The 26,674-nt window shown below is 51.0% G+C and overlaps 1 protein-coding gene across 1 annotated transcript in view; it reads right to left on the bottom strand.

The window, feature by feature from the left end:
• Nucleotides 1–9,195: 9,195 nt before the first annotated feature.
• The window catches only part of LOC127395099 (coiled-coil domain-containing protein 81-like), a 74,058-nt gene continuing 56,579 nt past the window's right edge, over nt 9,196–26,674 (bottom strand). The window contains exons 6-8 of the mRNA XM_051641557.1: nt 10,623–10,738; nt 10,413–10,512; nt 9,196–9,562 (exon numbers count right to left, since the gene is read on the bottom strand). Of these exons, the coding sequence (XP_051497517.1) occupies nt 9,196–9,562; nt 10,413–10,512; nt 10,623–10,738 (583 nt within the window). The remainder of the gene's footprint in view (nt 9,563–10,412; nt 10,513–10,622; nt 10,739–26,674) is intronic.

Genomic DNA, 26,674 nt, shown 5'->3' with positions numbered 1-26,674 from the left:
CCTCTGCCCCTGCGACCGATTCTCGCGACTTGACCTCATCGGCCACGAGCTGCTGGATGAGCTACTGGAGGCGGCGCAGAGAGCGCCGCGGGTGCCGACCGGGGGGGCTGCGGGAGGGGAGAGGGGGAACGCGGGGACCCCTTCTGGAGCGACCTGCAGGAGGGGAGAGGGGGGATGGGGGACATGGACGGGGGGAAAGTGGGGGGGACGGGGGAGGACAAGGACAGCACAACCCTGGGTCGGCACAACCCCAGGCACAAATACAGGCTGGGAAGAGAATGGCTGGAGAGCAGCCCTGAGGAGAAGGACTTGGGAGTGGGAGGAGATGAGAAGCTGGACATGAGCCCCCAGTGTGTCCTGGAGCCAAGAGAGCAAACTGCAACCTGGGCTGCATCCAAAGAAGTGTGGCCAGCAGGGCCAGGGAGGTGATTCTGCCCCTCAACTCTGCTCTAGTGAGACCCCACCTGGAACACTGTGTACAGTTGTGGTGCCCTCAGCGCAAGAAAGATATAGACCTGTTGGAGAGGGTCCAGAGAAGGGCCACCAAGATGATCAAAGGCCTGGAGCAGCTCTGATGTGAAGACAGGCTGAGAGAATTGGGGCTGTTCAGCCTAGAGAAGAGAAGGCTCCAGGGAGACCTTAAAGCACCTTCCAGTGCCTGAAGGCGCTCCAGGAAAGCTGGGGAGGGGCTTTTCATCAGAGAAGATAGTGACAGGACAAGGGGTGATGGTTTTAAACTGAGAGAGGGGAGATTTAGATTAGATATTAGGAAGAAATTCTTCACTTTAAGGGTGGTGAGGAACTGGGATGGGTTGCCCAGGGAGGTTGTTGATGCCCCATCCCTGGAGGTTTTTTTAAGACCAGATTGGACAAGGTTTTGTGCAACCTGGTCTGGTGGGAGGGTTCCCTGCTCATGGCAGGGGGGTTGGAACTTGATGATCTCTGAGGTCCCCTCCAACCTTAAATGATTCTATGATTCTATGACAGGGGGAGCTGGGGGGGGGACAGGGGTCCCCTTCTGGAGGGAGCTGCAGAAGGGATGGGGGGGGGGGAGGGCGGTTTGGGGCAGTTCTGGGCAGTTTGGGGCAGCTTTGGCCCCAGTTGCAGCTCCACGAGTAGGGGGCTTACCCCTCATGTCCCTCCATGTTGTCCCCATGTCCCATCATGTCCTCCCATGTCCCCCCCTAAAACACATGGGGTCATGGGGGGTCCCCTGTGTCTCTTCCCACAAACAAGGGGACACATGCAACACAGCACCCCTGTCCCCATGTCACCCCCGTCCCCCCCCATCCCTTGCCTCCCTGACCCCCCCACACACCCCTCTGTCCCCATGTCACCCCCATATTGTCCCCATGTCCCCCCCATGTCCCTGTGTCCCCATCTCAAGACTGACAAGGGATCTTTTTAATAGCTCTAAGTATCTGCAGGGTGGGTGTCAAGAAGAAGGGGCCAGTCTTTTTTCAGTCGTGCTGTGTGATAGGATGAAGGACAATGGATTAAAACTGGAGCACAGAAGTTCCACCTCAACATGAGGAAGAACTTCTGCATTGTGAGGGTGACTGAGCCCTGGAACAGGCTGCCCAGAGAGGTTGTAGAGTCTCCTTCTCTGGAGACTTCCAAGACCCTTCTGGATATGTTCCTGTGTGACTTCTTTAGGTGGTCCTGCTCTAGCAGGTGCTTGGACTCTATCTCCAGAGGGCCCTTCCAACCCCCACCATTCTGTGATCCTGTGATGCTGTAATTTTAAGTCCTTGGGTGTGACCTGAAAGAAGTGGCCAGACTGGCAGGTGAACACACTCAGATTCTGTTTCCTGTGCTGCAGCAGCTGTCACAGCTGCCACAGTCACCCACTTGGGCTGATGGTGACCAGTGGAAAAAAGGCTGGGTTTGGTGCTGATGAAGGTGTTAATTCTCCACAGCCTGTTCAGTTCCTGGCTGCCTTGTCCATGAGTGAGTTCTGCTCTGTGGTGTTACTGAGCTGTGGTGTTCTTTCTTGCTCCGTGTTGAAAGATGCAAGGAGCCCATCTGTGTTTCACCTGCCTTTGAGATGAGCTGATTGATCAGCTTTGTGCTGCTGCATCTTCTTCGGTATTGAAGAGCCCAGCTCTGCCCTGTGCCTCTGAGGTGCATTTGCTTCTCTCCACAGGCTGCTGCCCCCACATTGTCATCTCCACACTTTAAACACCTGGGCATTCTACTGCCAACTTCCATGTAAGGGCAGAGTGCATGATGAATGTTCATCTCTGGTAACGCTCGTGTCTCTTGAGCCTCATTGCTGCCTTCCTGGGGTTGGTCAGACAGCTCTGTTGCTGCTGTTCTTGGGAATTATTGAAGGAAGTGATGGTTGGTTTTGTATCAGCACCATTTCTGTGAACTTGCTAAGGATTTTCTGGCATGTTTTCTAATATTTGTTACTCTTGTGTTCTTCAAGAGACCTCCTCTGGCTTTAGGATGGTTAAACCTGCCAATTTCCTACCTTGGCCGTTAGGGAGCTGCCAGGTCTCATGTCTCAAGTGCTGTGGTGCTTCTGTTCTTGCCCCAGGGTGCAAAAAGCTGTGCTCAAAAGCTGTACAAGATCCTTTCCCTTTGGTACTTGGAAAGCTCAAGTCTCAGCCTGTGGCTTCTTCCACTGCATCTTCTTTTTTTCTGGCTATTTCAGTTTTCGTGTGTGTTACTTCTAGTGTTGTGCTGTACAACTCTTGCTGCTTGCATATGTAGATGTTCTACTCTGCCCCATTTATCCATCTCTGATCTTATGATTGTCTCTCTTTTCCTTGTCTATAACCCTGGCCCACCTCTTCAGCCTCTCCAGGTCCCTCTGGATGACATGAGGAAACATATCTTTCCTGTTAGGGTGAGGGAGCCCTGGGACAAGCTGCCCAGAGAGGTTGTGGAGTCTTCTTCTATGGAGACTTTCAAGACCCATCTGGATGCATTTCTGTGTGATCTGCCCTAGATTCTGTGGTGGTCCTGCTCTGGCGGTGGGGCTGGACTCGATCTCTAGAGGTCCCTTCCATCATTCTGTGATTCTGTGGGGGAAGTGAGGCGGGGAGTGAAATCTGGGGGGGGACACGACTGATAGGGGAGGGGAGCAAAGTGGGGGGGGCTGAATTGGGGAGGGAATTAAAGGAGGAGGGAACAAAGTTGGGGGGGGGCAACTGAAGGGGGAAACCAAAGTGGAGGAGGGAACTAATGGGGGAGGAATTAAATGGAGGGGGGAAACAAAGGATGGGAGGGACTATAGGGGAAGGGAACCAAAGTTACAGAGAATTAAATTGGGGAGGAACCAAAATTAGGGGGAGAACTATGTTGGGGAATTAAATTAGGGGGAGAATGAAAGAGGGGGGAACTGAATTGAGGAAGAACTGAAGGAGGAGGGGGACACAAGTCGGGGGGAACCAAATGGGGGAAGGGGACGAAGTTGGGGCACTTAATGGAGAGGAACTTAATTAGGGAGGAACTGAAAGGGGGGGACTGAAATTGTGGCGCAAAGTTGGGGGAACCAAAAATGAGTGGCTGTTGGGGTGGGGGGGAGGGTTTGTGTGTTGCACCTCTGGGCCCCAGGGGAGCGGATCTGGGGGAAGCCCCATAAGGTGTGATGGGGGAGGGGCGGTGCCCCCCCCCAGGCCCCACCCCCCTCCCCAAATTGGGGGTTTGTCAGGTCGAGGGGCTCCACAGAGGGGTACTGGGAACACTGGGGAGAAACTGGGAGAGTTCTGGGAGGCACTGGAAGGGGCTGGGGCGGTGGGTACAAGGGAACTGGAGGCACTGGAATGACTGAGGGGCACTGGGGGGATATTGGGAGCCACTGGGAGATGAATGAGTCTGAGTGGCTGTGCTTCCTAATGTCCAACCTAAACCTCCCCTGGAGCAGCTTCAGGCCAGGCCCTCTAGTCCTGTCACTGGTTTCCTGGGAGAAGAGCCCAGACCCCACCTGACCACAACCTCCCTTCAGGTAGTAGAGTAAGAAGGTCCCCCCTGAGTCTCCTCCAGGCTAAACAAGCCCAGCTCCCTCAGCCTCTGTCTGTAAGACTTTCCTTCCTGTCCCTTCACCAGCCCTGTTGCTCTCCTCTGGACCTGCTCCAGCACCTCAGGATCTTCCTTGAAGTGAGGGGTGCAGAATTGCACCCAGGACTCAAGGCAAGCTCACCAGTGCTGAGCACAGAGGGAGAATCACAGCTCCCACCCAGCTGCCCAGCCAGTTGGAGAGTGACACCTGCCTTGGGACACATTCCCCAACCCCTTCTTTGATCCCACTTTATTATTGCCCAGCATGACATCAGCTCGTGTGGAAGGATAGTGAGATACTGGAGCAGCTTGTGCAGAGAGGCTGAGGATGGCCCAGAGAGGCTGTGGATGGCCCCGAGAAGTTGGAGATGGCCCTGTATGATTTCTGAAGGTCCTGGATCCACAGTCCCCTCTTGCAGACACTGTTCAGCTCTTGTTGCACCCATGTCCCTTGCACTGCCCTGGCACACAGACCTGCTCCTCTGCCCCCCCCGCTGAACCAGCCTCACCCCCATCTCCCATGAGCAGCTCGTTTGCCCATCATCCCCTCCTGGACATGGCCCCGGCCCTCTTCCCCTCATGTCCTGGAGCCCTTGGAGATCCATCCTTCCCCCTGGACATCCCAGTATCCCCTTGCAGAAATACCAGCTCCCCGTTCCCCTCCTGTCCCCATCCTCCCCATTTTCCCTTGCCTGTTTCTTTCCATATTGTGTGGGCACACCCCTCTGACCAGGGGGTTGTTTACTTCATCCTTGAGTCTTCCTCACAGGAACCTTTGGCCGAGTTCTGTCTCTTCTCCCATTTCTCTCGGCTGACTCTGCAGCAGAACTGGTTACAGGAGGCATCCCTAGTCTCAGCTGAACGGCTTCTTTCTTCTTCAAGGACCCTTGTATTTCTTCCCTAAAACTCCAGACCAGCTCACACAAAAGGCTTTCACACTCACTAGCAGTAGGCCCAGATGAGAGATTTACACCCTACAAGCAGTGAACTGTTTGAAGTCAGAGTTTGGGTAATGCTCTGTTTCATGCAGCTGTCCACGATCACAAGAAATGCTTCTACAGATACATGAGCAGCAAAAAGAGGACTAGGAAGAATGTCCACCCTTTTTCAGATGCAGCAGGAAACACAGTGATGAGGGGTGAGGAGAAGGCTGAGGTATCAACAGCACCTTTGCCTCAGTCTTTAGCGGTAGGACCAGTTCCTTGCTGGGTGCACAGGCCCCTGAACTGGCAGACAGGGACACAGAGCAGTTTGAAACCTCATCATCCAAGAGGGGACAGGCAGTGACCTGCTGCACCACTTGGATGTCCACAGGTCCATGGGGCCGGATGGGATCCAGCCGAGGGGTCTGAGGGAGCTGGCAGAAGTGCTCCCCAAGCTCCTTTCCATCACTTTCCAGCAGTTCTGGCTGACTAGGGAGGTGCCAGTAGACTGGAGACTGGTCAATGTGACCCCAGCTACAAGAAGAGCCATAAGGAGGATCCAGGGACTTGCAGGCCTATCGGCCTGACCTCTGTGCTGGGGAAGTTCTGGAGCAGATCATGCTGAGGGCCATCACATGGTCCCCTCTCCTTTCAGCCCTCTGCTGACCAAGGTGCGTGTTTATTTCCATAATGCATGGGCACCCCCCCATATCCCCATGCTCTCCCATCAACATGCCCACTCTCCTCCTCCCCCCTCCACCCAAGTGTGCCCCCCCTGTCCAGATCCCAGCCCTTGGACCCACCCCATGGGTCCCCTGCTCAATCTCCATCCCTGCTGCCAACTCCTGGCACCCAAGGGGTGAGTATGGGGTGCCTGTAACCCCTATCATGTCTCAGACCCCAGCCCAAATCCAAGGAGCCCTCCTCATAAGCTGGTCCAGCTGGAAATAGTCTTTGCCACCCCTCTCACTCAGCAGTGTCCAAAGCCAGCTGGATGGCTTTGACCTCTGCAAACTGACTCAATTCACCTTTTCCTTCAGCTGCCTCTGCAACCAGTTGTGTAGGACCCAACACAGCAGCTTTCCACTTTTGGTGGTTCCCTACAAGATGACAGGAGCCATCAGTGAAAAGAGCAAATAGAAGTTTGGCCAGCTGGTTGAGGGAGGCGATTCTCCCCCTCTACTCTGCTCTTGTGAGATCCCACCTGGAATACTATGTCCAGTTCTGGAGCCCTCAATGTAAGAAGGACATAGAGTGCCTTGAGTGAGTCCAGAGGAAGGTGACAAAAATGATCAGAGGACTGGAGCACCTGCCCTATAAAGACAGGCTGAGGAAGGTGGGGTTGTTCAGCCTGGAGAAGAAGAGGCTCTGAGGTGACCTTACAGCGGCTTTCCAATACCTGAAGGGGCCTACAAGAAAGCTGGGGCAGGACCCTTTGCACTGGCATGTAGTGAGAGGACAAGGGACAATGGTTAAAAACTTGACGAGGGGAGATTTATTGGATATTAGTGGTAAATTCTTTACTGTTAGAGTGGTGAGGCACTGGAACAGGTTGCCCAGGGAGGCTGTGGAAGCTCCGCCCCTGGCAGTGTTCAAGGCCAGGTTGGATGGGGCTCTAAGCAACATGATCTAGTGGGAGGTGTCGCTGCCCACAAAGGGGGTTGTATCTAGATGATCTTTAATGTCCCTTCCTACCCTAACCTTTCTGAGATTCTATGATTCTATGATCCCGACCCAGGGAAGCTGAGCCGATGCCCAATCTGCCCAGGAAACAGTGTCTGGGGAAAGCCAGATGGCAGAGGAACAGAGCACACTGCCATCAGTCCCTGAGGGGTCACAGATCCCTGTTTTCAGGTGCCACATCAACAGGATGGCATTGTCAAGGCTGGCGTCTGGCTGCAGGGCTTGTGGCAGGACTCTCCCTCTGCTCCTGGTGGGATGGGTTAGGACATGCGCTCTCCATGCCCTCTACCAAGCGGCCCTTTCCACCTCCTCTCTGCGTGGTCCTGCTGCAGGTGTGGTTGGCCACCTCCTTTGACCAGCAGCACTGGTGGTGGCCTGTGGCGAGTGCACTGGTGGCAGGACGATGGCTGAATCTGTCTCTCACTATTTCAGATTTTGGAAAGCTCTGGGGTGTCACAGGGCTTGGCAGCAAAACTGAAGGATTCACACTTCATGTAATTTGAACAGAAAACAAACAAGAAAATCAGAGCCATTTCATGGGAATGTGAGTAAATTGGCTAAACACGTGACACCTGTGTGGACAAATTCAGTATCACAGGAGTTAGAAGCATCTTTGAGAGGGTGGGGGGCAGGGAACAAAAAAGCAGGGCTGGGCTGGGAAACCAGCAGCAAGGCTCAGGTGCCCAACCACGGCCAAGGGCCTTGGGGAACTCAGGGTGCAAGGGGGGCTGGACCAGTGCTGTGTCCCCACCAGCAGCCAGGTGTCCCCTCAGGGAGTCATGGAATCACAGCATCGTTGGGTTGGCAGGGACCTCTAGAGATCAGCTAGTTCACCCCCTGCTAAAGCAGGACTGCCTGGAGCACGTCACACAGGACGGCATCCAGGGGGATTTGGAATGTCTTCAGAGAAGGAGACTCCACAGCCTCTCTGGACAGCCTGTCCCAGTGCTCTGTCACCCTCACAATCCAGACGTTTTCCCTTGTGCTGAGAGGCTCGGTGGTGTTGATGTGTCCGGCACCCAATTGGTGGCAGCCAGATGGTGGTGGCATCTGGTGGCAGCTCTCAGATGGTGGCTGCCAGATGGTGGTGGCCCAGAAGGGAGAGCCACCCTTCAGGATGACCTAGAGAGGTTGGAGGAGTGGGCTAGCAGGAACCTTATGAAGTTCAATGGGGAGAAGTGTAAGGTCTGGGAGCACATCACTCAGGAGCACAGTTCAGACTGGGACCCAGCTGGCTGGAGAGCAGCCCTGTGGAAAGGGACCTGGGGGTCTTGGTGGACAACAGGCTCAACATGAGTGCACAGTGCACTGAAGGGCAAAGAAACCAAGAGGATGTTGGCCTGCAACAGCAAGGGCATCACCAGCAGAGATCAAGAAGTCATCATCCCGTTCTATTCGGCGCTTGTCAGACCACACCTGCAGTACTGTATTCAGCTTTGGGCCCTGCTCTACAAAAACCTCAAGGATGATCAGAGGACTGGAGGACCTGCCATATGAGGGGAGGCTGAGCAGACTGGGTTTGTTCAGCCTGGAGAAAAGAAGGCTCAGGAGAGACCTTTTCACCATGTTCCAGTGTTTCAAGGGTGACTCCCAAGAAGTTGGAGAGTCCCTGTTTACAAGGAGGAGTCACATGGAAAAGTTAAGGGGTGATGGGCACAAGTTGCTCCTGGGGAGATTCTGACTGGACACAAGAGGTAAATTTTTCACCATGAGGACGGTCAGACATTAGAATAGTCTCCCAGGGGAAGTGGTGGATTCCCCCACATTGGATAGTTCTAAGTCTAAGCTTGACCAGGTGCTGAGCCATCTGATAGAATCTAGAGTAGTACCTAGAAAGGCTGGACCAGATGATCCTTGAGGTCTCTTCCAACCTGGCATTCTATGAATTGTCCCAGACCCCCATGTCTGTCATCTTCTGAGGTGTCCTGGTTTCGTGGTCAGGGCAAAGTACAAACCAGAAGGCAGAATTGCTCCTTATTACCCCCCTCCACCCTCCCAAGGGAAGACAGAAGGGGAACAAGGAAGAGAGACTGAAGGGCTGGAGATGGGATCTGGAACAAATTTACTCTAACACGGAAAAGGGAGTAACAGGTGTCGGGGAGAACAGTTCTATAAACTGACACACAGACAGATAAAAAACCCATCTCAAGGATGGCAGGAGTAGGTGGGTGAGGGACCCTTGGAGCAAGGCTGCCTCAGGAGAGGGGTCCACAGCTCCTCAATGCACCTGATGGAGTTGGATTCTGGAGAGCACCTGGTGAGTTGAAGAACCTCTGAGCAGCAGCAGCTGCAAGGAAGAAGGTGCAGGAAGAAAAAGGGGCTGAGCTCCCAGTTCTCTTGGCTTGTATAGAGGACAGCAGCAAGCCAGAGGGAATCCTGACCCCTCTCAGCTCCTTCGGAGGCCTAAAGACCCTCTCTCTAGTTCCTCAGATAGGTGTCAACAACCTACAGGGGCCACTTAAACCACAACATGAGGTTATTCCACCACTGACCAGAATTCTTCAGGCCTCAATGTTACTATTTTGGCCATCTTGATCTCACTGGTGGCCCTGGGAGTGCCTGGGAGAACCTGGTGAGTTGCCTACTGCAGTGGGCTCCAGATGTCAGAGCTCTCAGCCGAAAACACAGCGATCAGCGGTGTTTGGAAAGTCAAGGCTGGCTGGGAATGGCTGGGCAGGGCCTTCGTTGTCTTCGGCACTGCCATTTCAGCAAGGATTTTCTCCACCCATCCTTCCCCTCCTCCTTGCCCTCCTGATCCTGGTCCTTCTGGTCCTCCTTCTCCTCCACCTCCTTTTCTTCCTCCTTCTCCTCGTCCTCCTCCTCCTCTGTAGCTCTCAGATTTCACCACCTGCTTCGATGCTCGGCCTTTGGAAGCAGGCTTGCCCTTGGCTTGGGTGGTCACCAGCTGCTTTTTGGCAGAGGAATCCCGCGATATCACCAGTTGCTTCCTGCAAAGACACAATGGGAGAGATCTGCCTGAGGACATGATGGCTTGAGGCTGCATCCAGCCTGCCCTGAGAGCCACATGGGGGTTGAGAGGATCTTTGCAGGTCCATCTGGTCCAAGCCCCCGCAATGAGCAGAAACATCTTCAACCACACCAGGTAACTTCAAGCCCCATCCAACCTGACTTTGCAGTCTTCTGATCATGGACTCGCAGAGTGTTTCAGGTTGGAAGGAACTGTGAAGGTCCAGCTAGACCATGGGCAAGGACATCGTCAACAAGACCAGGTGTGGGACACTGTTCTTCTTCTTCCCCTCATAAATCTGCTGATTATACCCAGCTAATGGACCAAAACCAGGCCTGCTGCTCAAGGACAAACAAAACCAAAACAGCAGATGTGGTACAAGACAGGAAGGATGGGCAACAAGTTCTGCATTGCCCTGCTAGTTACCGCCCTAACTTGGGGCTCATGGTGCCAAGTGGCTCTGGACAGTGACACTGGCTGGACAGGGGGGTCACGCTCCCTTTCCTTTGATCCACAACCCTCTCACAGACACAACGCTTTAAGGGCACAGCACTTTTTGCATTACCTAATGCTTTCTAACTTCCACTCTAAAACACGGTCCCACAGCGGCTGTTCCTCTGTGAGAGGCAGCACCACGTGTGACCCTCGGGCTCATTCACAAACCCCTCCACATTGGGGGGGCAGCCGGGAGCCCCCGATACCGGCTCGCGACACCAGGTTGCTCCGAGCCCCCTGTCCAACCTGACCTTGAATGTTTCTGTGAATAGGGCATCACCCACCTCTGAGCCAAGGGACCCCGTCCAGGCACTGCCCAAAGCCTCCAGCCTCACCTGACCTGAGACATTCTCCTCTTCTTTGGCTCTGTTACTTTCCCAAAGTCTTCGTGAGTTGGACTTGGACCAGGAGCAAAGGGAAAACCAGGAAAACCCACTGGAACCAGAAAGGAGAGAAGTTGTGACACACAAGGCTGGCGACTTCCCTGGAAAATTTGGTTGCCTGTGTCACCAAAAGGAGCCGGGAGCTGCTTTGACCTTTCCTACCTTGTCCAGGAGATGGAAAACTCTCTCTCCTCATCTCCTCGACCTCACCAGGGTCTTGTTTCAAGGTCTTGAGAAGAGGCCTGGGTGGTGGTTTGGACACAACCTCCATTTCAAACCTGGAAAAGAAGGGGAAGACACCAACGTGACCCAGAGCACCACCAGCCCTTGCTGCTCACTGGGATCTCCTTCTCACAGGCAGGCTTTGGCATTGTTCTCCAAAAGGCCACCAGGTTTTCCCCAAGTCCACCATGCCCCAACCTTGAGGACCATCCCAGGAAGTGCAGTCACCCAACAAAGGATTCCAGGACACCAGGAGAAGAAAGTGTCACCTAAATTCCTCTGTCTTTCCCATCACATCAGCCTCACAGGAGCAACTACAACCCCAGGACAGCTACAAGAGTCGCTGCCTTGTGTCCCCATGGGAGGACACATGTCATCATGAGGAGCAAACGCTACCTTGGACATCTATGACAAAGAGTGGCTCCAGCCACCAACATACTCACTCGGGAAAGATGATGACATGGCCAGAGAAAGTCAGTGAGGCCACGGGCACCACCGGGGACACAGTCATGTTCAGCAGCTGGGGGACCTGCAGTGGAGGAGCACAAAGATGGCAGGACGTCCTCAGCAGGGATGAGGCCCTCAATGTCAAAGGAGTGAGAGCTGTTGGTAGCACCATAGATCTCGCCTGGCCCAAGTGGCCGTGTCCTGGTGGGTCACATGCCAGCAGTGCTGGGACACTGCCGTGGGACTGCCCACCCCACGGAGAAACCCACACGCTCACCTGGGAAACAGCTTTCTCCAAGTTCTCCTTCCCAGACATCCTGTCCAGGAAGTCATAGTAGAACTTCATTTGCACCTTGCTGCCCTCTATGAGGAGCACCCCAACATCCTTCAGGATGAGGGAGACGTTCTTCCCCTTCCCCAGACAGTGAGAGAGGAGGGACACGGTGCCTTGGATGCAGCCCTCCACTTTCCGTCGGGACACAGAGATGGCTGTAGCCACCTTGGAGTATTTGAGGGGTTCCAGCTCCTTGTTGCCTGCAAAAACACACAAGAGGGATGGAGATGCTCACCTTGTGGAGCTTCTGCTGGTGTTTCAGACCCAGGGATGGGACGCAATGACCATGCAATCATCCGAGATTTCATTCACCATCTTACCAGGCAGGTAGGACTTGTTGTCCCGTAGGTTGTGGACAACCACGAGGTTCCTGGCCAGGTGAAACACAGGCCTCTGGATGGTCACAACCTCACCCCCAACTTGGATCTGTTTGGGGACAGCGTCAAAGGAGCCAAGGCTGGGAATTCGGAGCCCCTGGAGCAGAGCGGAACAGCCAAAGGGTGAAGATTGTGCAGAGGGAAAATCTAGAGGTGGGCCTGACCAGGGATGGTGCTTCAGGTTGGATCCTGCCCACTCCTGCTCTTCAGAGGCATGAGCTGGGGCAGTGGGGAGTGCTTTGGTCATGCCGAGTCCTTTCTCCTCCAAAAAAGCATTTGGGAGGTCCCCAGAAAACAGGACCAGCCTTTGTCACAACACCACCTGCCAGAGGTGACACCACATGGCTTGTTTGTTCATGGGTGGGGACCTTTGGGGTGAGTTTCTTGCTTTTTGGAGGACGTGAAAAGGAACTGCGGGGCATGCTCTGGGGCCACGCGGACTTCCCACCCCTCTGGGTGGATGAGGAGGATGTAGGTGTTGACCTACCTTGTGCAGCAGGAGCTGATCTTGAATGGAGCCAGCCACCGTGTCCCAGATGGCTGTTCGCTCTGGAAAGCAAAGGAGAACCAGGTCATCCTCCATGTCCACCAGCTCTCAGCCCTCCACTATCTCCCGAGCCATGCTGCCGTGGCAGATGCCCAGTGTCATGCCCAGACAGTGACACCCCTGAGATGGCTGCAGTGCCACCCTTGTTCGCCACAACGTTCCTGCAGCGGCTGGAGGGCTGTACCTTCAGCTGTGATGCTGGGCATCATGAAAGTGGGCTCCATCCCATCCCAGAACTCCACCTCAGTCCACCTCATGCTGGCAAGTTGCTTCTTAGGGGCGACAGCCACAGGGGAGCTCATCCTCGTGTTCATCCTCTGGACGCTTCTCCAGAGTGTAGGACACACCACCCCGTGGCCCCTTGGATACCCCTGGGCAGCCCATGGTGACATCATGGTGACATGGAAACTGCTGATTGGCTGCTTATGGTGTCATGGCAACCACTGACCTGCTGCCCTGGGTGATGGAGCTGCCACCAGCTCCGTCCATCCTCGGGATGGAGCCCCTCCTGCCCAGGGGCAAGGACAGCTTCAACCAGATGAGGTTGCTCCAAGCTGCTGGAGCAGCCTGACCTGGAACACGTCCAGTTATGGACTCACAGAATTACGTGGGCTGGAGGAGACCTTTGAAGGTCCATGGGCGGGGGCATGTTGATGGGAGAGCATGGGGATATGGGGGGGTGGCCATGCATTATGGAAATAAACACGCACCTTGGTCAGCAGAGGGCTGAAAGGAGAGGGGACCATGTGATGGCCCTCAGCATGATCTGCTCCAGAACTTCCCCAGCACAGAGGTCAGGCCGATAGGCCTGCAAGTCCCTGGATCCTCCTTATGGCTCTTCTTGTAGCTGGGGTCACATTGACCAGTCTCCAGTCTACTGGCACCTCCCTAGTCAGCCAGAACTGCTGGAAAGTGATGGAAAGGAGCTTGGGGAGCACTTCTGCCAGCTCCCTCAGACCCCTCGGCTGGATCCCATCCGGCCCCACGGACCTGTGGACATCCAAGTGGTGCAGCAGGTCACTGCCTGTCCCCTCTTGGATGATGAGGTTTTCAAACTGCTCTGTGTCCCTGTCTGCCAGTTCAGGGGCCTGTGCACCCAGCAAGGAACTGGTCCTACCGCTAAAGACTGAGGCAAAGGTGCCGTTGATACCTCAGCCTTCTCCTCACCTGTCCTGGTTTGAGCCAGGATTAAGCCAATTTTTCTTTTCACTGATTTTTTTTTCCTTCAGTAAGCTTTCTTTTAACTAGCAACTGTGTGTTCTGCTAGGCTGATAAGACAGTGGAATGTTTTTCTAACTACTGAGGCTTCAAGGTTACACCTTCACTCCGCCGGCTCAGACACTATGGGGAGATCTCTGACCCCCCCCGTGGGAGGCTGAGTTAGACAGACAGCAAAATTGGCCAAAGATATTCCATTCCATATATCTACGTAAGCTCAAAGGAAGGTCAGAGATCATAGAAGACAGCTTCCTTCTTCTTCTTCTTCCCTTCTCTTCCATCCATGGCCGGCGTCCAGGGAGGACTCTGCTCATCCATCACCGTCGACCCTTAGGCTCGAGCTCTCCTGACCCTCATAACTCTCCGCTTTCTCCAGCAGCAGCTCCGGGATTCCTCGGGACTCTTCCCAGTTCAGGAGATGCTGTGGGAGTTGCTGGGGGTGGGGGGAGGCGAGAGGCTTTTGCCCATATCTGAATATATCTGTATATAATTGTATATATTTTCTTGTGTGATTCATTAGTGTTTTAATTAAAGCTGTGTAGTTTAGTTTTCAATCCAGCCAAGTCTCTCTCTTTTTCTCTCTCTCCTTCCCTACCTGGGGGGGGGGGGGGAGGGGATCGAGAGCATTGTTGTCGGACCTGAGTCAAACGTTGACATCACCCCTCATCACTGTGTTTCCTGCTGCATCCAGTAAGGGACAGAAGTTCTCCTTAGTCCTCCTTTTGTTGTTAATATATTTATAGAAGCTTTTCTTGTCATCTTGGACAGTTGCAGCCAGCTTGATTTCAAGTTGGGATTTTGTCCCTCCTAATCCTCACCCTGCACAGCTTCACAACATCCTTGTAGTCATCTTGACCAGCCTGTCCTCTTTCCAAAGGCCACACACTCTCCTTTTTCCCCTGAGTAGCAGCCAAGTCTCTTTATTCAGCCAGGCTGGTCTTCTACCCCACTGGCTCATCTTCCGGCACGGGGGGGCCCGTTCCTGTGCCTTTAAGACTTCCTTCCTGAAGAATGTCCAGCCTGCCTGGACTCCTTTGCCCTTCAGGACTGGCCTCCCAAGGGACCCTGTCAACCAGTCTCCAAAACAGGTTCAAGTTTGCCCACCAGAAGTCCCAGGCAGCCGTGCTGCTGGCCCTCCTCCTTACTTCTCCAGGAACAGAGAACTTCATTTCATGGCCACTATGCCCGAGATGGCCTCCAGCCATCACACCCTCCACCAGCCCATCTCTCTTGACAAACAGCAGGTCCAGCAGGGCACCTTCCCTAGAGGGTCCCTCACCAGCTGGGTCAGGAAATTATCCTCTATACACTCCAGGAACCTCCAGGCCTGTTCCCTCTCTGCTCTGTGATGCTTCCAACTGACATCTGGCAAGTCCCCAACAAGGACAAGGGCCAGAGATTGAGAGACTTCTCTCAGATGTCCATAGAATACCAGGTTATATATCTAGTTAAACGAGAACACTCCAGCCAAGCAAGCTCTGCCATCCTCGGGGTGGGAAAGACAGAAGAGCCACAGGAATTACTCCTTTCCTGACAAAGCAGGAAAGCAGCGAGGAAGCACCCAAGGAAAACAAACAATAGTTGGTAGTAGCAACTGGACTCTGGCCAAAAAATTCACATTCCTGATGATTAAGTTTCCTCAAGAAATTCCAAAGGACATTTTTTTCAAGTCTGTGCTTCACAGCCAAAAAATGATGGGGCTTAGGAAGGGGGTGAACACTGCGGAGGACACATCAAGGAGAGGCCTCACCACTGCAGCCTGGGGCCATTTGCCTGGCAGGTAGACAACGTAGTGCGTGACCAGAACAGTGAGATTGGAAGAACAGGTAGAGAAGGGCTTGTGTCAACTCCCTGCCCAGGGCAGCTGCAGGATGCGGCCAAGGATGAGGGTGTGGGAGAGGAGGAGGAGGGTGTGGGAGAGGAGGATGAGCAGAAAGCAACCCAGCGAAGCAGTCATGGAAAGGACAGCAGCAACCATCTCACCACCAGCACAAGCCAGCTGGAGCAGGGGGGCATGTGGCAGAAGAAATGGTCAATCTGGTGGGACTGGCAGATGGAGAGGGACAACTCTCCACCATCAGCTCTTCACTGACATCTCTACACTGGGACATCAGCACACACTGTGTCACCTGCTGATCCACAGAGAGTTGTCTGGGTGTAGAGATGTCCCAACACAGAGAGGTCCCAGCAGAGAGGTGTCCTAGACCCTTGGCAGAAGGGTTGCTGGAAGACAGTGCAAGTCCTTAGCAGCCCCAGGAGGCCCCCCACCCCATAAGCCAACACCAGCCAGACACAGACACAGAAGGTCCTGAGGCTGTTGTAGCCCAGAGGCTGGCAGATGGCCATGTTATAGCCCATGGTCATTAGAGGAAAGAGTGCATGAAGCCAAAGGTGAAGGAGAAATTCACCTGGGCAGCACAAGCCCAAGAAGGAGTTCCTGGCATTAACCCCAACAGCATCTTTGGGGTGTTGGAGAAAACATAGAAGAGCTCCAAGAAGCACAGAGCACCCAGGAACACCATGGGCAAGTGCAGGCCCTGCTCCACCCTGATAACAACCATGATCACCATATTTCCAGCCAGGGCCACCTCATACATGAGGAGAAATAGCACAAAAAAAGCAGCACGGAGCTTGGGGAAGTGGGAACATGCAGTCATATCAAAGCCTCTGGGGGTGGGCTGGTTGTCTCATCGCATTTGTGCTCTGTGGGGGAAGAGCACAAGATGTAATGGGCAGCTCGGAACACCACAGAGGGAACAGCACCTACTTCAGACTGAAAGTCTTGCTTTCTATCATTCTCCCACAGGAAAGAAGATGGAAACGATGTGCACGCCTGAGATCTACCAAACCTTCTCTTTGCCCAGCAATATCTAAGCTACCTTCAGGGTTTCTGTCCTGGCACAGCTGAGAAGAACTCGGTTATGTCATTAATTTACCTTGAACTCAGCCCTGGTCCACACTGAGGCATGATGGCCAAGCCAAGAGCAGCCAAGAGTCACCAAACCACAGAACTATTGAGGTTGGAAATGACCCTTCTGAACACCAAGTCCAACCATTAATCCAACACTAAACCATGGCCCTCAGCCCCACGTCAATACATCTTTTAAACCCCTCCATGGTCATCTTTAGCAAAACCCTGGTGTCCCTCTGAAGGTTGCTCCCAGGACTTTGGAGGTAACAGAATTACTCCAACACATCTGTGAGGACCAACTGTGTGGAGCTGCTTCCCATCAGCAGAAGATGAGCATGGTGAGCCACAACCTGGTGTGAAGATCGTTTTGGGGGTATTCTCCTCTTCCAGCTGAATGTCCCAGTGGACACCCAATCCTGTGTCAAGCATAAAGCATCTTGTTGTTCTTGCCTGCCTGGAGGGTTGTGGAGCATTAGCTTGGGGGTCCCATGTGTGCAGAGTCACTGGTTGCAGCAGGAAAGAAGAGCAGAAAGGGCACTAGGTCCTCTGCATGGCCAGGGGACACAGCAATGAGGTGCTGGGTTCAGTGCTGCTGGCTGCAGACCTCCATCAGCCTCTCCACATCCCCCTTGCCCTCACCTGCAACCTGCACCCACCGTAGCTGCTCCTGGGGCCTTCTGGAGGGGGGGGCTCTGCACCAGGATCAACTTGGAGCCTTCAGCCCATCAGCAGATCTGGGAAGGGGGTAGGACAATGCTGGGAAAGAGCAGCATGGTCAGCAGGACTTCAGGAGAGTCCAGTAAGCCACATCTCAGGAGGTGTCTCACCTCAGTCTGGATTCCCACCGTTCCTCTCCTTCTAGAGGGGAACGGGCATTTCCTGTGGGGACTTGTCCACAGTCACCTTCACAGGGGTGGTTCACACTGCTCCAGGGGTCCTCATGCTCCAGGATCATGATCCAGCTTGAGTGATGTCTACAGGCATTGGAAATGTTGGAATTGAGAAGAGATGCAGTTGGATGTCATGGTCTTGGAGCTATAGGAATTCCTTAATACCTTTAAAACCATTTTTTCCTGCTGCTGCTTTCAACCCCCGGGCTCTGGGAGAAGCAGCTCTTCCCCGACCTTCAGCAGGGTGTGGCCACCCAGCCTGATGGCCACAATGAGGTGATGAGCACTGGCTCTTCCAGGAAGGATGGATGGACACACAGGGCACCAGCCTGGCCAGCCCCATGATGATCCCATTGGCCTTTTGCCTCGGTGTCTGGACAGCAGCGTGGCTTGTACAGAGGGACCTAAATAGTCTGCAGGCACCTGGGGTGGGTGGAGACATGGGGCTGAGTGTCAACCCCCAAGGGCAGGTGATGCCTGACTCTTACAGAGCTGGCAGCAGGAGCTGTTCTGTTTTAATTAAGCATATTCTGTTTTAATTAAGGGTCTCATTTGAGGGCTTTCTCTATAGTTTCCTCACCTCTTCCAACTCATTTTTTGGGTATACAGGGTTAGTTTGTTGGGTGCCCTTTTCCTCACGCTCAGGCCAGACCTCATTCAGTAAGTCAGTGGTATTTACATGATCCACCTCAAGGGCAACCCCTGATGAGTGGTTTTCCTCTTTCAAGCTAGAAATTGTCGTCTGATAAGAGTGTACCAAGCTTTCAGGGAATTCCATGATTTTTTCCTGGTCACTACGTTGCTTGAGGTGATCCTCAATAGCTGCGACCAAGCTGACACCCAAACCAGCACAGCCTATTGCCCTCTTGTTACCTGGTACAACAAACCTAATCTTGGCCTCACTCTGTAAAGAGGTGACTTGGTCTATTACATTCTGAAAATTTATCAAATTATCTCGAGCCCATTCTTCTCCGAGAGGAGGGGGCTGAGCCCCATACTTGGCCAAGAATGCAAAAAACAAGTCCCTGCCTTTTACCAAGAGTCTTGGTTTTTTGCTTTTTCAGTCATTTTGTCACAAAGGGGTCAAATCCACTATGGGGAGGCTAAACTTAGTTACTGACTGTGGGAAACTGTTCTTTTCTTCCCCACATCAGTCTAAACAAAATGACTTTTCAGCCAGCGAAGGCCTCTCCTGATTATCCCCAGCTAACGAACTAAAACAGACTTGCTTTTCAAGGACAACTGAACCCAAAACAACAGCTGTGGCCCGGGACAGAAAGGATGGGCGACAAGCCATCCTGTGCCCCTGGCAGTCACCGCCCTAACGTGGGGCTCATGGACGCTCGTTGGCTCTGGGCAGTGACACTGACTGGACAGGTGGGTCAGGGGGTATCAAAGGGGCGAGGGCAGCAGGTGGGCCCTTCCCTCCTCCCTGAGGCCCGTTCGGACGCTTTCTGCCTGGGACACCCCCCTGCTGCGGACACTGGTGCTGGGACCCTGCCTGCCTGCCTGCCCCGGGTCCAGCCTGAGCCTCAGCGCCGAGCGTGCCGGGGTCCCGAGCCCTGGGGTCGGGGCCGGAGCCCCCTCCCCGTGTTGCTGCCCTGGAGGGGAAACCAGCGGCCGCTGCACCCGCTGCCGAGAGGCTGCCCCTCCGACACCACGGACCTGCCGTCCTGCCCTCCGGCCACCGACCGACGCTGGACAAGCCGCCGGAGGGGAACATCACCTCACACACACACACACACACACACACACACACACATATTCCTTTCCCCTCATACTTGCACACACAGCGCAACCTCTTCAGCCTCCTCCCCTCCTCCCCTTCTCCGTTTGGTCCTTAATCCTCTCCCTTAAAAGCACCTTTGCATTGCCTCCCTAAAAGACACTTTCTCACTACACACATATTGGTATCCCTGGTAGCCATTCACACCTGCATTGTCCCTACACATCATCCCTCAGTTTGTGTTAACCCTTAATAAACCAATTAGTTTGTGGAGCAAACCTTGGCTTTAGAGGCAATTTCTGAGCGTAGTGGGGTGGGGGGGCTTTCTAACTACCCCCTGCAATACAGTCCCACAGTGGCCGTTCCTCTGTGAGAGGCAGCACCGCATGTGACCCTCGGGCTCATTCACAAACCCCTCCCCATTGAGAGGGGGGAGTCGCAAAAGCACCTGACAGCCGGGAGCCCCCGGTACCAGCTTGCAACATCTGGTGTCAGAAGTGGGATAACGGGGGTCGTTAGAAGCCCCCCACGCTCTGAAATTGCTTAATTTGTGAAGTAATAATAATAATAATAATAATAATAATAATAATAATAATAATAATAAATTAGAGAAAATGGCTACCAAGGGGGATATAGGTGATGCAGATGCTGTAAGTGCTGATGCAGAAAATGCAGAAAATGAAATTTGTGAGGAAAGCACTGAAGTTCAGGAGGCGCCATTTTCACCTCCCCCATAATTTTGAGGAGGAATTGCAAAAATGTGCATTTGTGTGTCCCTTTTGGGAGCACCTTAAGAGGCGTGGGTACACTATACGGAGGGGGCAGTACAAAATTATTCATGATGCCTACATGGGGGGGAGACCTCAGTAGACTCGCAAATTACATCATGACTTTGGAAGATGGTACTCCTCTGTCTAAAGAGCTTAAAAAGGAGATTAAAAAACACGGGCTTGATTTCATCAATGTCCGAAATTTCTTTGTCCTGGCCATGGTTGTGTGGCAAGCAAAGGAGGGATGACAAGAAAAGGTTGCAGAGTTACAGCAAAGGACTGAAGGGTTGCAGTGAGTAAATGAAGGGTTACAGCAAGAGATTGAAGGGTTAAGAAAGCAGGGAAAGGAGAGGAAAACCAGTGCCACCCTGTCTTGGTCAGGTGATAAATGTGGGGAACTTGCTAATTGTGAGGATTCCTCAGGTTCTGGTAGTCAGGATACTGAGGACCCGGATGACTTTAATATACTAAAGAAATGCAAGCCCGTAAACTCTGAGCAATCAGATAGAAAATGAGTGAGTTTTCATTCCGGGAGAGAAAAGCAGCACCCAATTTTGGAATCAAAGCCACAGCCACAAGAGCAGCAAGCCCCCATGCCTCCTCCAAGGAGCAGGAGGAGGGTATAAGGGCAGATATTAGGATATTACATGAGGCAGTTAGTAACTTTATGACACGTGACACTCAAAGGATTAGCAAATTGGAGATAGATGTCCACCAACTTTCCACAAATATGGACAAAGTCCCAACTAATTTATTTTCTCACAATACCAGTTCTGAGGATGATGAGGAGGAGAGAATAGAGCATAAACAACTGTGCCTGGTTGTGAGAACTTCTTTTTCTCGTGATGAAGATACTGGTGGGAGGAAAGATGTGGTAGTTAAGGAAGTATCTCACACACCACTAGAATTGACAAAAATTAAAAGCAATACAGCAGGGTCCCATCTGAGACGGAAATTGAATATGTAATGAGAGTGTCCCTCACAGGAGGAGACAAGATCATGTTAAGTGAACAAGAAGCTAGAGGCTTCTGGGGATCCAGAATTATTCTAACGACTGGAGATAGGGGACACCACTGGTCCCTAACCCAGTGAGCAGCTTTTTGTGTTGGCTCAAGTGATCCCATTAGCAGAGGAGAGCCAAGGACCCTGCGGGGGGGCTATTATAACCTTGTGGGCAATGTCCAAAAGGCTGCTGTAATTCAAATGATTTATGACCATGATTTAATACCAGATCAAGAAAGTCCTATGAGTCTTCAAGTGAAACCAGAAAGAATTAAGGTTTTAATCAGGGGCCTCCCTCTGTCATTTAAAGAGGTAGCCATGCAAATCAAACATAAACTAGAAAACGGAGATCTGCAAGGATTTACATGGTCTGATTTGGCCAAAGAATTGGTAAACTACGGCAAGGAATATGAGGATATATCTGATTCTGAAGATGTTTGCAAGCCTCCTGCAGTCAGACAAGTCACTCGACCCTCCTATGCTGATGTGGTTGTCAGGCCACCCCAGGATCCTCCTAAGCAGCGGGAGAAATCACGGGGTGACTGGACAGTCGTGGATAGATCTAAAAACAACAGAAAGCTAAACAGCACCCATAAAAGCCAATACCCTGAAAACAAAAGTGCTTCATCTCGAGGTGATGACAAAGGGCCCTACAGTAAGCTTAAGGAGGAAGCCAGGTGTATAGGTGTCCCATCAAAGCTTTTGTCTCGAGATCTTTCTTACCAGCTTCTGAAAGACCAGTAGAAAGTTGGGCTACACGGCCCAGCTCAAGGTCTAATTCAAGAGAGAAATCCAGGGAAAAACCCAAGAAGTTGGGAAACTAAATAGCCCTCCTTCTGCCAAGAAAAAGAAATCAAAAAGAAAGACAAAGAGACGGGGGGGGGGAAAGAAAAACCAAAATCTTGATACAGGAAATGGAAATGATCGACAGGAAAATGACAAACAATCTGGCCCTACAGCTTCCAATCCTCCAAAAAATTGGCAGAATGTACTACAATTAGTTCAAAACAAAAATGGGGACTTGGAGCTTACTTGTGCTGTTGGGCCAAGACGCTATCCTGTAACATTTGTGGTGGACACAGGAGCACAGATTTCCACGCTAAAAGCTGATGTAGCTGAACAATGTGGTATTAAACCAGCTAAAAAGCCAATATATGTAAGTGGAGCATTTGGTAACTCTGCTTTACAAAAAACAGCTAAAGTCACTTTAAATCTACCAGGAGAGGAAGAACTGATTCGGACTGAAATGATTGTGGGTGACATTCCTTACAATTTGTTAGGAATGGATGTTCTCTTGGGCCGAGCGTGGAGAGATGAGAATGGTCGCTACTGGGATTTTGGCACACCCACACTAAAGCTGAGGTTGCTACAACATGCTCCCCGTCTGCCACAAAGCAGGATCACAAATATGAAACAATATTCCATTCCTGTTGCTGCTAAGGAAGGCATCAAAGAAGTCATTTCTGATCTAAAACAAAAGGGCATTATTGTGCCCTGTCATTCACCATTTAACTCCCCAATGTGGCCTGTAAGAAAACCCAATGGTAAATGGAGAATGACAGTCGACTACAGGAAATTGAAGGCCAATACAGATGCACTCACAGCTGCTGTACCTAACATTGCTGATCTGGTGTTAGAGATCCAGGAAGCAGCACACCCAGTGCTGGCCTCCCTGGACATAAAGGATATGTTCTTCCAAATCCCTATTGATCCTGAGGACCAGAAGTATTTTGCCTTCCCTTGGGATGGGGTGCAGTACACTTTCACAAGGTTGCCCCAGGGATATAAACACTCACCCACACTAGCTCATCACGCGCTTGCGTGTGAACTGGAAAACATTCCAGAAATCAGAAATAATTCCAAGGTAAAAGTCTATCAATACATAGATGATGTGCTGGTAGGGGGCCAGAGTGAGGGGGAGGTAAAAGCAGTTTATGATGCTATCATCAAGCATCTAACCGATATGTAAATAGAAATCCCTGAAGAGAAAAAGCAACCTCCATCCCAAGAGGCAAAATTTCTGGGAATAAGATGGAAAGGGAGGACCTGGAATATTCCTTCCTATACTTTATCTTACTTAGGGGAGATAAAGGCACCCACCAATAAGAAAGAACTACAAGGAATACTAGGAACCCTTCAGTATTGGAGAAAGCACATCCCAGACCTATCCATCATAGCACGTCCTCTTTTTGATCTATTAAAGAAAAATCGTCACTGGGAATGGGATCAATCTCATGATGAGGCCCTTGAACTGTTATTATTGGAGGCGCAGACATACCAAACTCTGGGGCCCCTTCACCCGGAGGATCCAGTAATAATAGAGTGGGGGTTTTCAGCCAGTGCCTTATCATACCATTTTTGGCAACAGGGACCTACTGGGAGTACTCAACCAATTGGCTTTTACTCTCAGTCATTGAAGGATTCAGAAAAACAATATTCTGTTCTGGAAAAGGGATTGCTAACAGTGTGTACAGCACTAAAAGAAATCAGCAAGATCATTAAAAAACAAAAGGTAATTCTTCGAGGCCCTTTCAAGGTAGTTAACCAAGTACTGTCTGGAAAGGCCCCTCCAGAAGGAATATCCCGAAAGGGTACAATCAGAAAATGGTATAGTCAAATTGAGTACTATTCTGGACTATTCCAACTTGAAGAAGGCCCAGATAAACAATTGAAAATCCAGGAACAAATTGAATCTACAAATGAAAAGGATCTGATAATGACAGTTCCCAGTCCTATCAAAGAAGCCCCAGAATATAGAAGTGAAATGGTTAATGCTTGGTTCACAGATGCTTCATCCCGAAGAGAAGGGAAAACTTGGTTGTTCAAATCTGCTGCAGTTAAACCTGCCACAGGCAAACAAATCATAAACCAAGATAAGGGCAGTGCCCAAGTGGGAGAATTGGACGCTGTTCTTAATGTTTTCCTAAAAGAAAAAGCCTCGAAGGATGCTGTGCACATTGACACAGATTCCTTTGCGGTTTTTAAAGGCTGTGTGGAATGGATTACTTTCTGGGAAAGTAACAATTGGGAAATTAACAGAGTGCCTGTCTGGCATAAAGAGAAGTGGCAAAAAATTCTGAAAATTGCCAAAAAGAATCCTAATTTTCATGTAGGATGGGTACCTTCACACCAAGCTGCTCTAAAGGATTAAGCCAGTAAGTGGAATAACTATGTTGATGAGCTAGCTAGGACTGATGTGAAGGAAATCCGATCAGCTATCACGGAATGAGAAAATCAGGAATGGAAAAGATTGCTCGAATGGCTTCACTGTAAGAGGGGCCATTCAGGAATCTTTGATCTAGACAAAAAGGCACAAGCTCGTGGGTGGCCTGTCACCCGTGAGCAGTGCAAAACAGTTATTTCCTCATGTGATCTTTGCAAAATTAGACTTGGGGAACATCCCCTAACAACTGACACTCTGCATATCAGGGAAGGAAAACCCTTGTGGTCCACATGGCAGGTGGAACACATCGGTCCCTTCCGAAGATCAGGAAACAAACAATATGTCATTGTGATTGTGGAAGTGGTGTCAGGATTGACCTGTGCCAAAGCTGTTTCTAAGGCAAATGGTGAAAACATGATTTGCTTCTTAGAAAAGGTCTTTGGAATTCTACCTAAACCCACAAATATCCAGTCTGACAATGGAACTCACTTCACCTCACACCTTGTACAACAGTGGGCTAAGAGGGAAGGTATTAAATGGACATTTCATGTCCCATGCTACCCACAAGCCAATGGAATAGTGGAACGCACTAATGGGTTAATTAAAAGCCTTATTCGCCCACAGGACTCGAAATGGGATGAAAGGTTAAGGTGTGCAGTCACTACTATAAACAATATGTGGGGAGTGAATGGGTGGCCCCACCTGAATGCTTTTTTCCCTTAGTTACCCACTCAAGATCACAGAAAAAATGAAAGGTCTTTTAAGCAATCTAAAACTCCTCTCCATCCTGGACATATTGTTCTGGCAAACTTGCCAAATATTGATAAGGTTGAGCTCACCTTACAAACACCGGTGAATTCAAATACATGGGTTGCATCTGATTTAAATGACAAACAACATAAAATCAGTACAAGGTGGATAATTCATGTTGAGTAAACAGGTGTTTCGGTTTTGTATGTATGTTTGTATCTCTGTGTATTTATGTCTAATGATGTTAGTCAATATATTGCAAAGCATGACAGCTTAAAGAGCCAGAGACATCCTGGTGACAGGACCACACCTGATCAACCTGCTACTGGACTCCGGAGGAGTTACTTGGTGACCGCTGTGGGACTGATCACCCCATGGCCTAAACAAGGTGCTCTGTAATATTGTCTCCTTCTGTACTTGCCTTTGAGTTGCTGTTTGCAATATATTATCTTGGATGGAAATAATTCAGAACATTATTACAGAACTCACTGAAGTGACAAGAACTTGATTCAAATGTGGGAATTCCCTAAATAATCTATTTTCCTTTTATTTTTCCAATAGAATTGAAAACTGAGTTTGTTTTATAATAACTGCAATTATTCTATTCCTAGTCTTGTACCCATGTGTACCCAGCGTTATGTCCTTCGTGAATGAACTGTGCTCAAGCAAGATGACTTCACTCAAGATTCCCACTGATCAAGTCTGATACTGCAGCCGGGATCCAAGGGTGAATGATAATATAAATGCTCTCTTCTGGTTCAAGAATAACAATTGAACGATCTAATGACTGCCAAAAATAATAAGAGTCTGACATGCTAGTAAGAATGTGGTTTAGACTAGATGATTTGTAAATTTGAGTGTTTACAATGTTTTATTAGTACTGCGTATAAGTTATTTGTTAAAACTAGTAATCATCAGTGATCATGGAGCTTTTGAAGATATGTTAGATTGTTAGACATATGATTGTATATACTTATACAGTATGGGAATTGTTCCCTTGTTCATACATATATATTCCAGCTAACACTCAAGGAGGGGAAGGATCAAATGAGAAGGAGAAGGATTTGGGCAGGAATCCAGATACAATGTATTTATGCACATAAAACTTCACTTTACACCTTGCTGCCTTAAAAGCCACGGGGTGAGATGTGGGAAACTGTTCTTTTCTTCCCCACATCAGTCTAAACAAAATGACTTTTCAGCCAGCGAAGGCCTCTCCTGATTATCCCCAGCTAAGGGACTAAACTAGACTTGCTTCTCAAGGACAACTGAACCCAAAACAACAGCTGTGGCCCGGGACAGAAAGGATGGGCGACAAGCCACCCTGTGCCCCTGGCAGTCACCGCCCTAACGTGGGGCTGATGGGCGCTCGTTGGCTCTGGGCAGTGACACTGACTGGACAGGTGGGTCAGGGGGTATCAAAGGTGGCAACTGCAGCAGGTGGGCCCTTCCCTCCTTCCTTTGGTCCTCAACATTCTCCCTCAAAAGCACAGGACCTTTTGCATTACCTCCCTAAAGGACACTTTCTCACTGTATATCTCTCTATCTATCTATCTATCTATCTATCTATCTATCTATCTATCTATCTATCTATCTATCCCTGGTAGCCATTTACATTTCCATTTTCCCCAAACATCATCCCTCAGTTTGTGTTAACCCTTAAGAAACCAATTAATTAGTGGAGTAAACTTTGGTTTTAGAGGCAATTTCTGAACGGGGTGGGGTGGGTGCTTTCTAACTACCCCCCTGAAATACGGCCCCGCGGTGGCCGTTCCTCAGTGAAAGGCAGCGCCGCGTGTGACCCACGGTCTTATTCACAAACCCCTCCACATCGGGGGGGCTAGTCATAAAAATATC

This window comes from Apus apus, chromosome 29, assembly GCF_020740795.1.
Source record: "Apus apus isolate bApuApu2 chromosome 29, bApuApu2.pri.cur, whole genome shotgun sequence".
In the NCBI taxonomy this organism is placed as follows: Eukaryota; Metazoa; Chordata; class Aves; order Apodiformes; family Apodidae; genus Apus; species Apus apus.
This window is presented reverse-complemented; position numbering and strand designations above follow the sequence as displayed.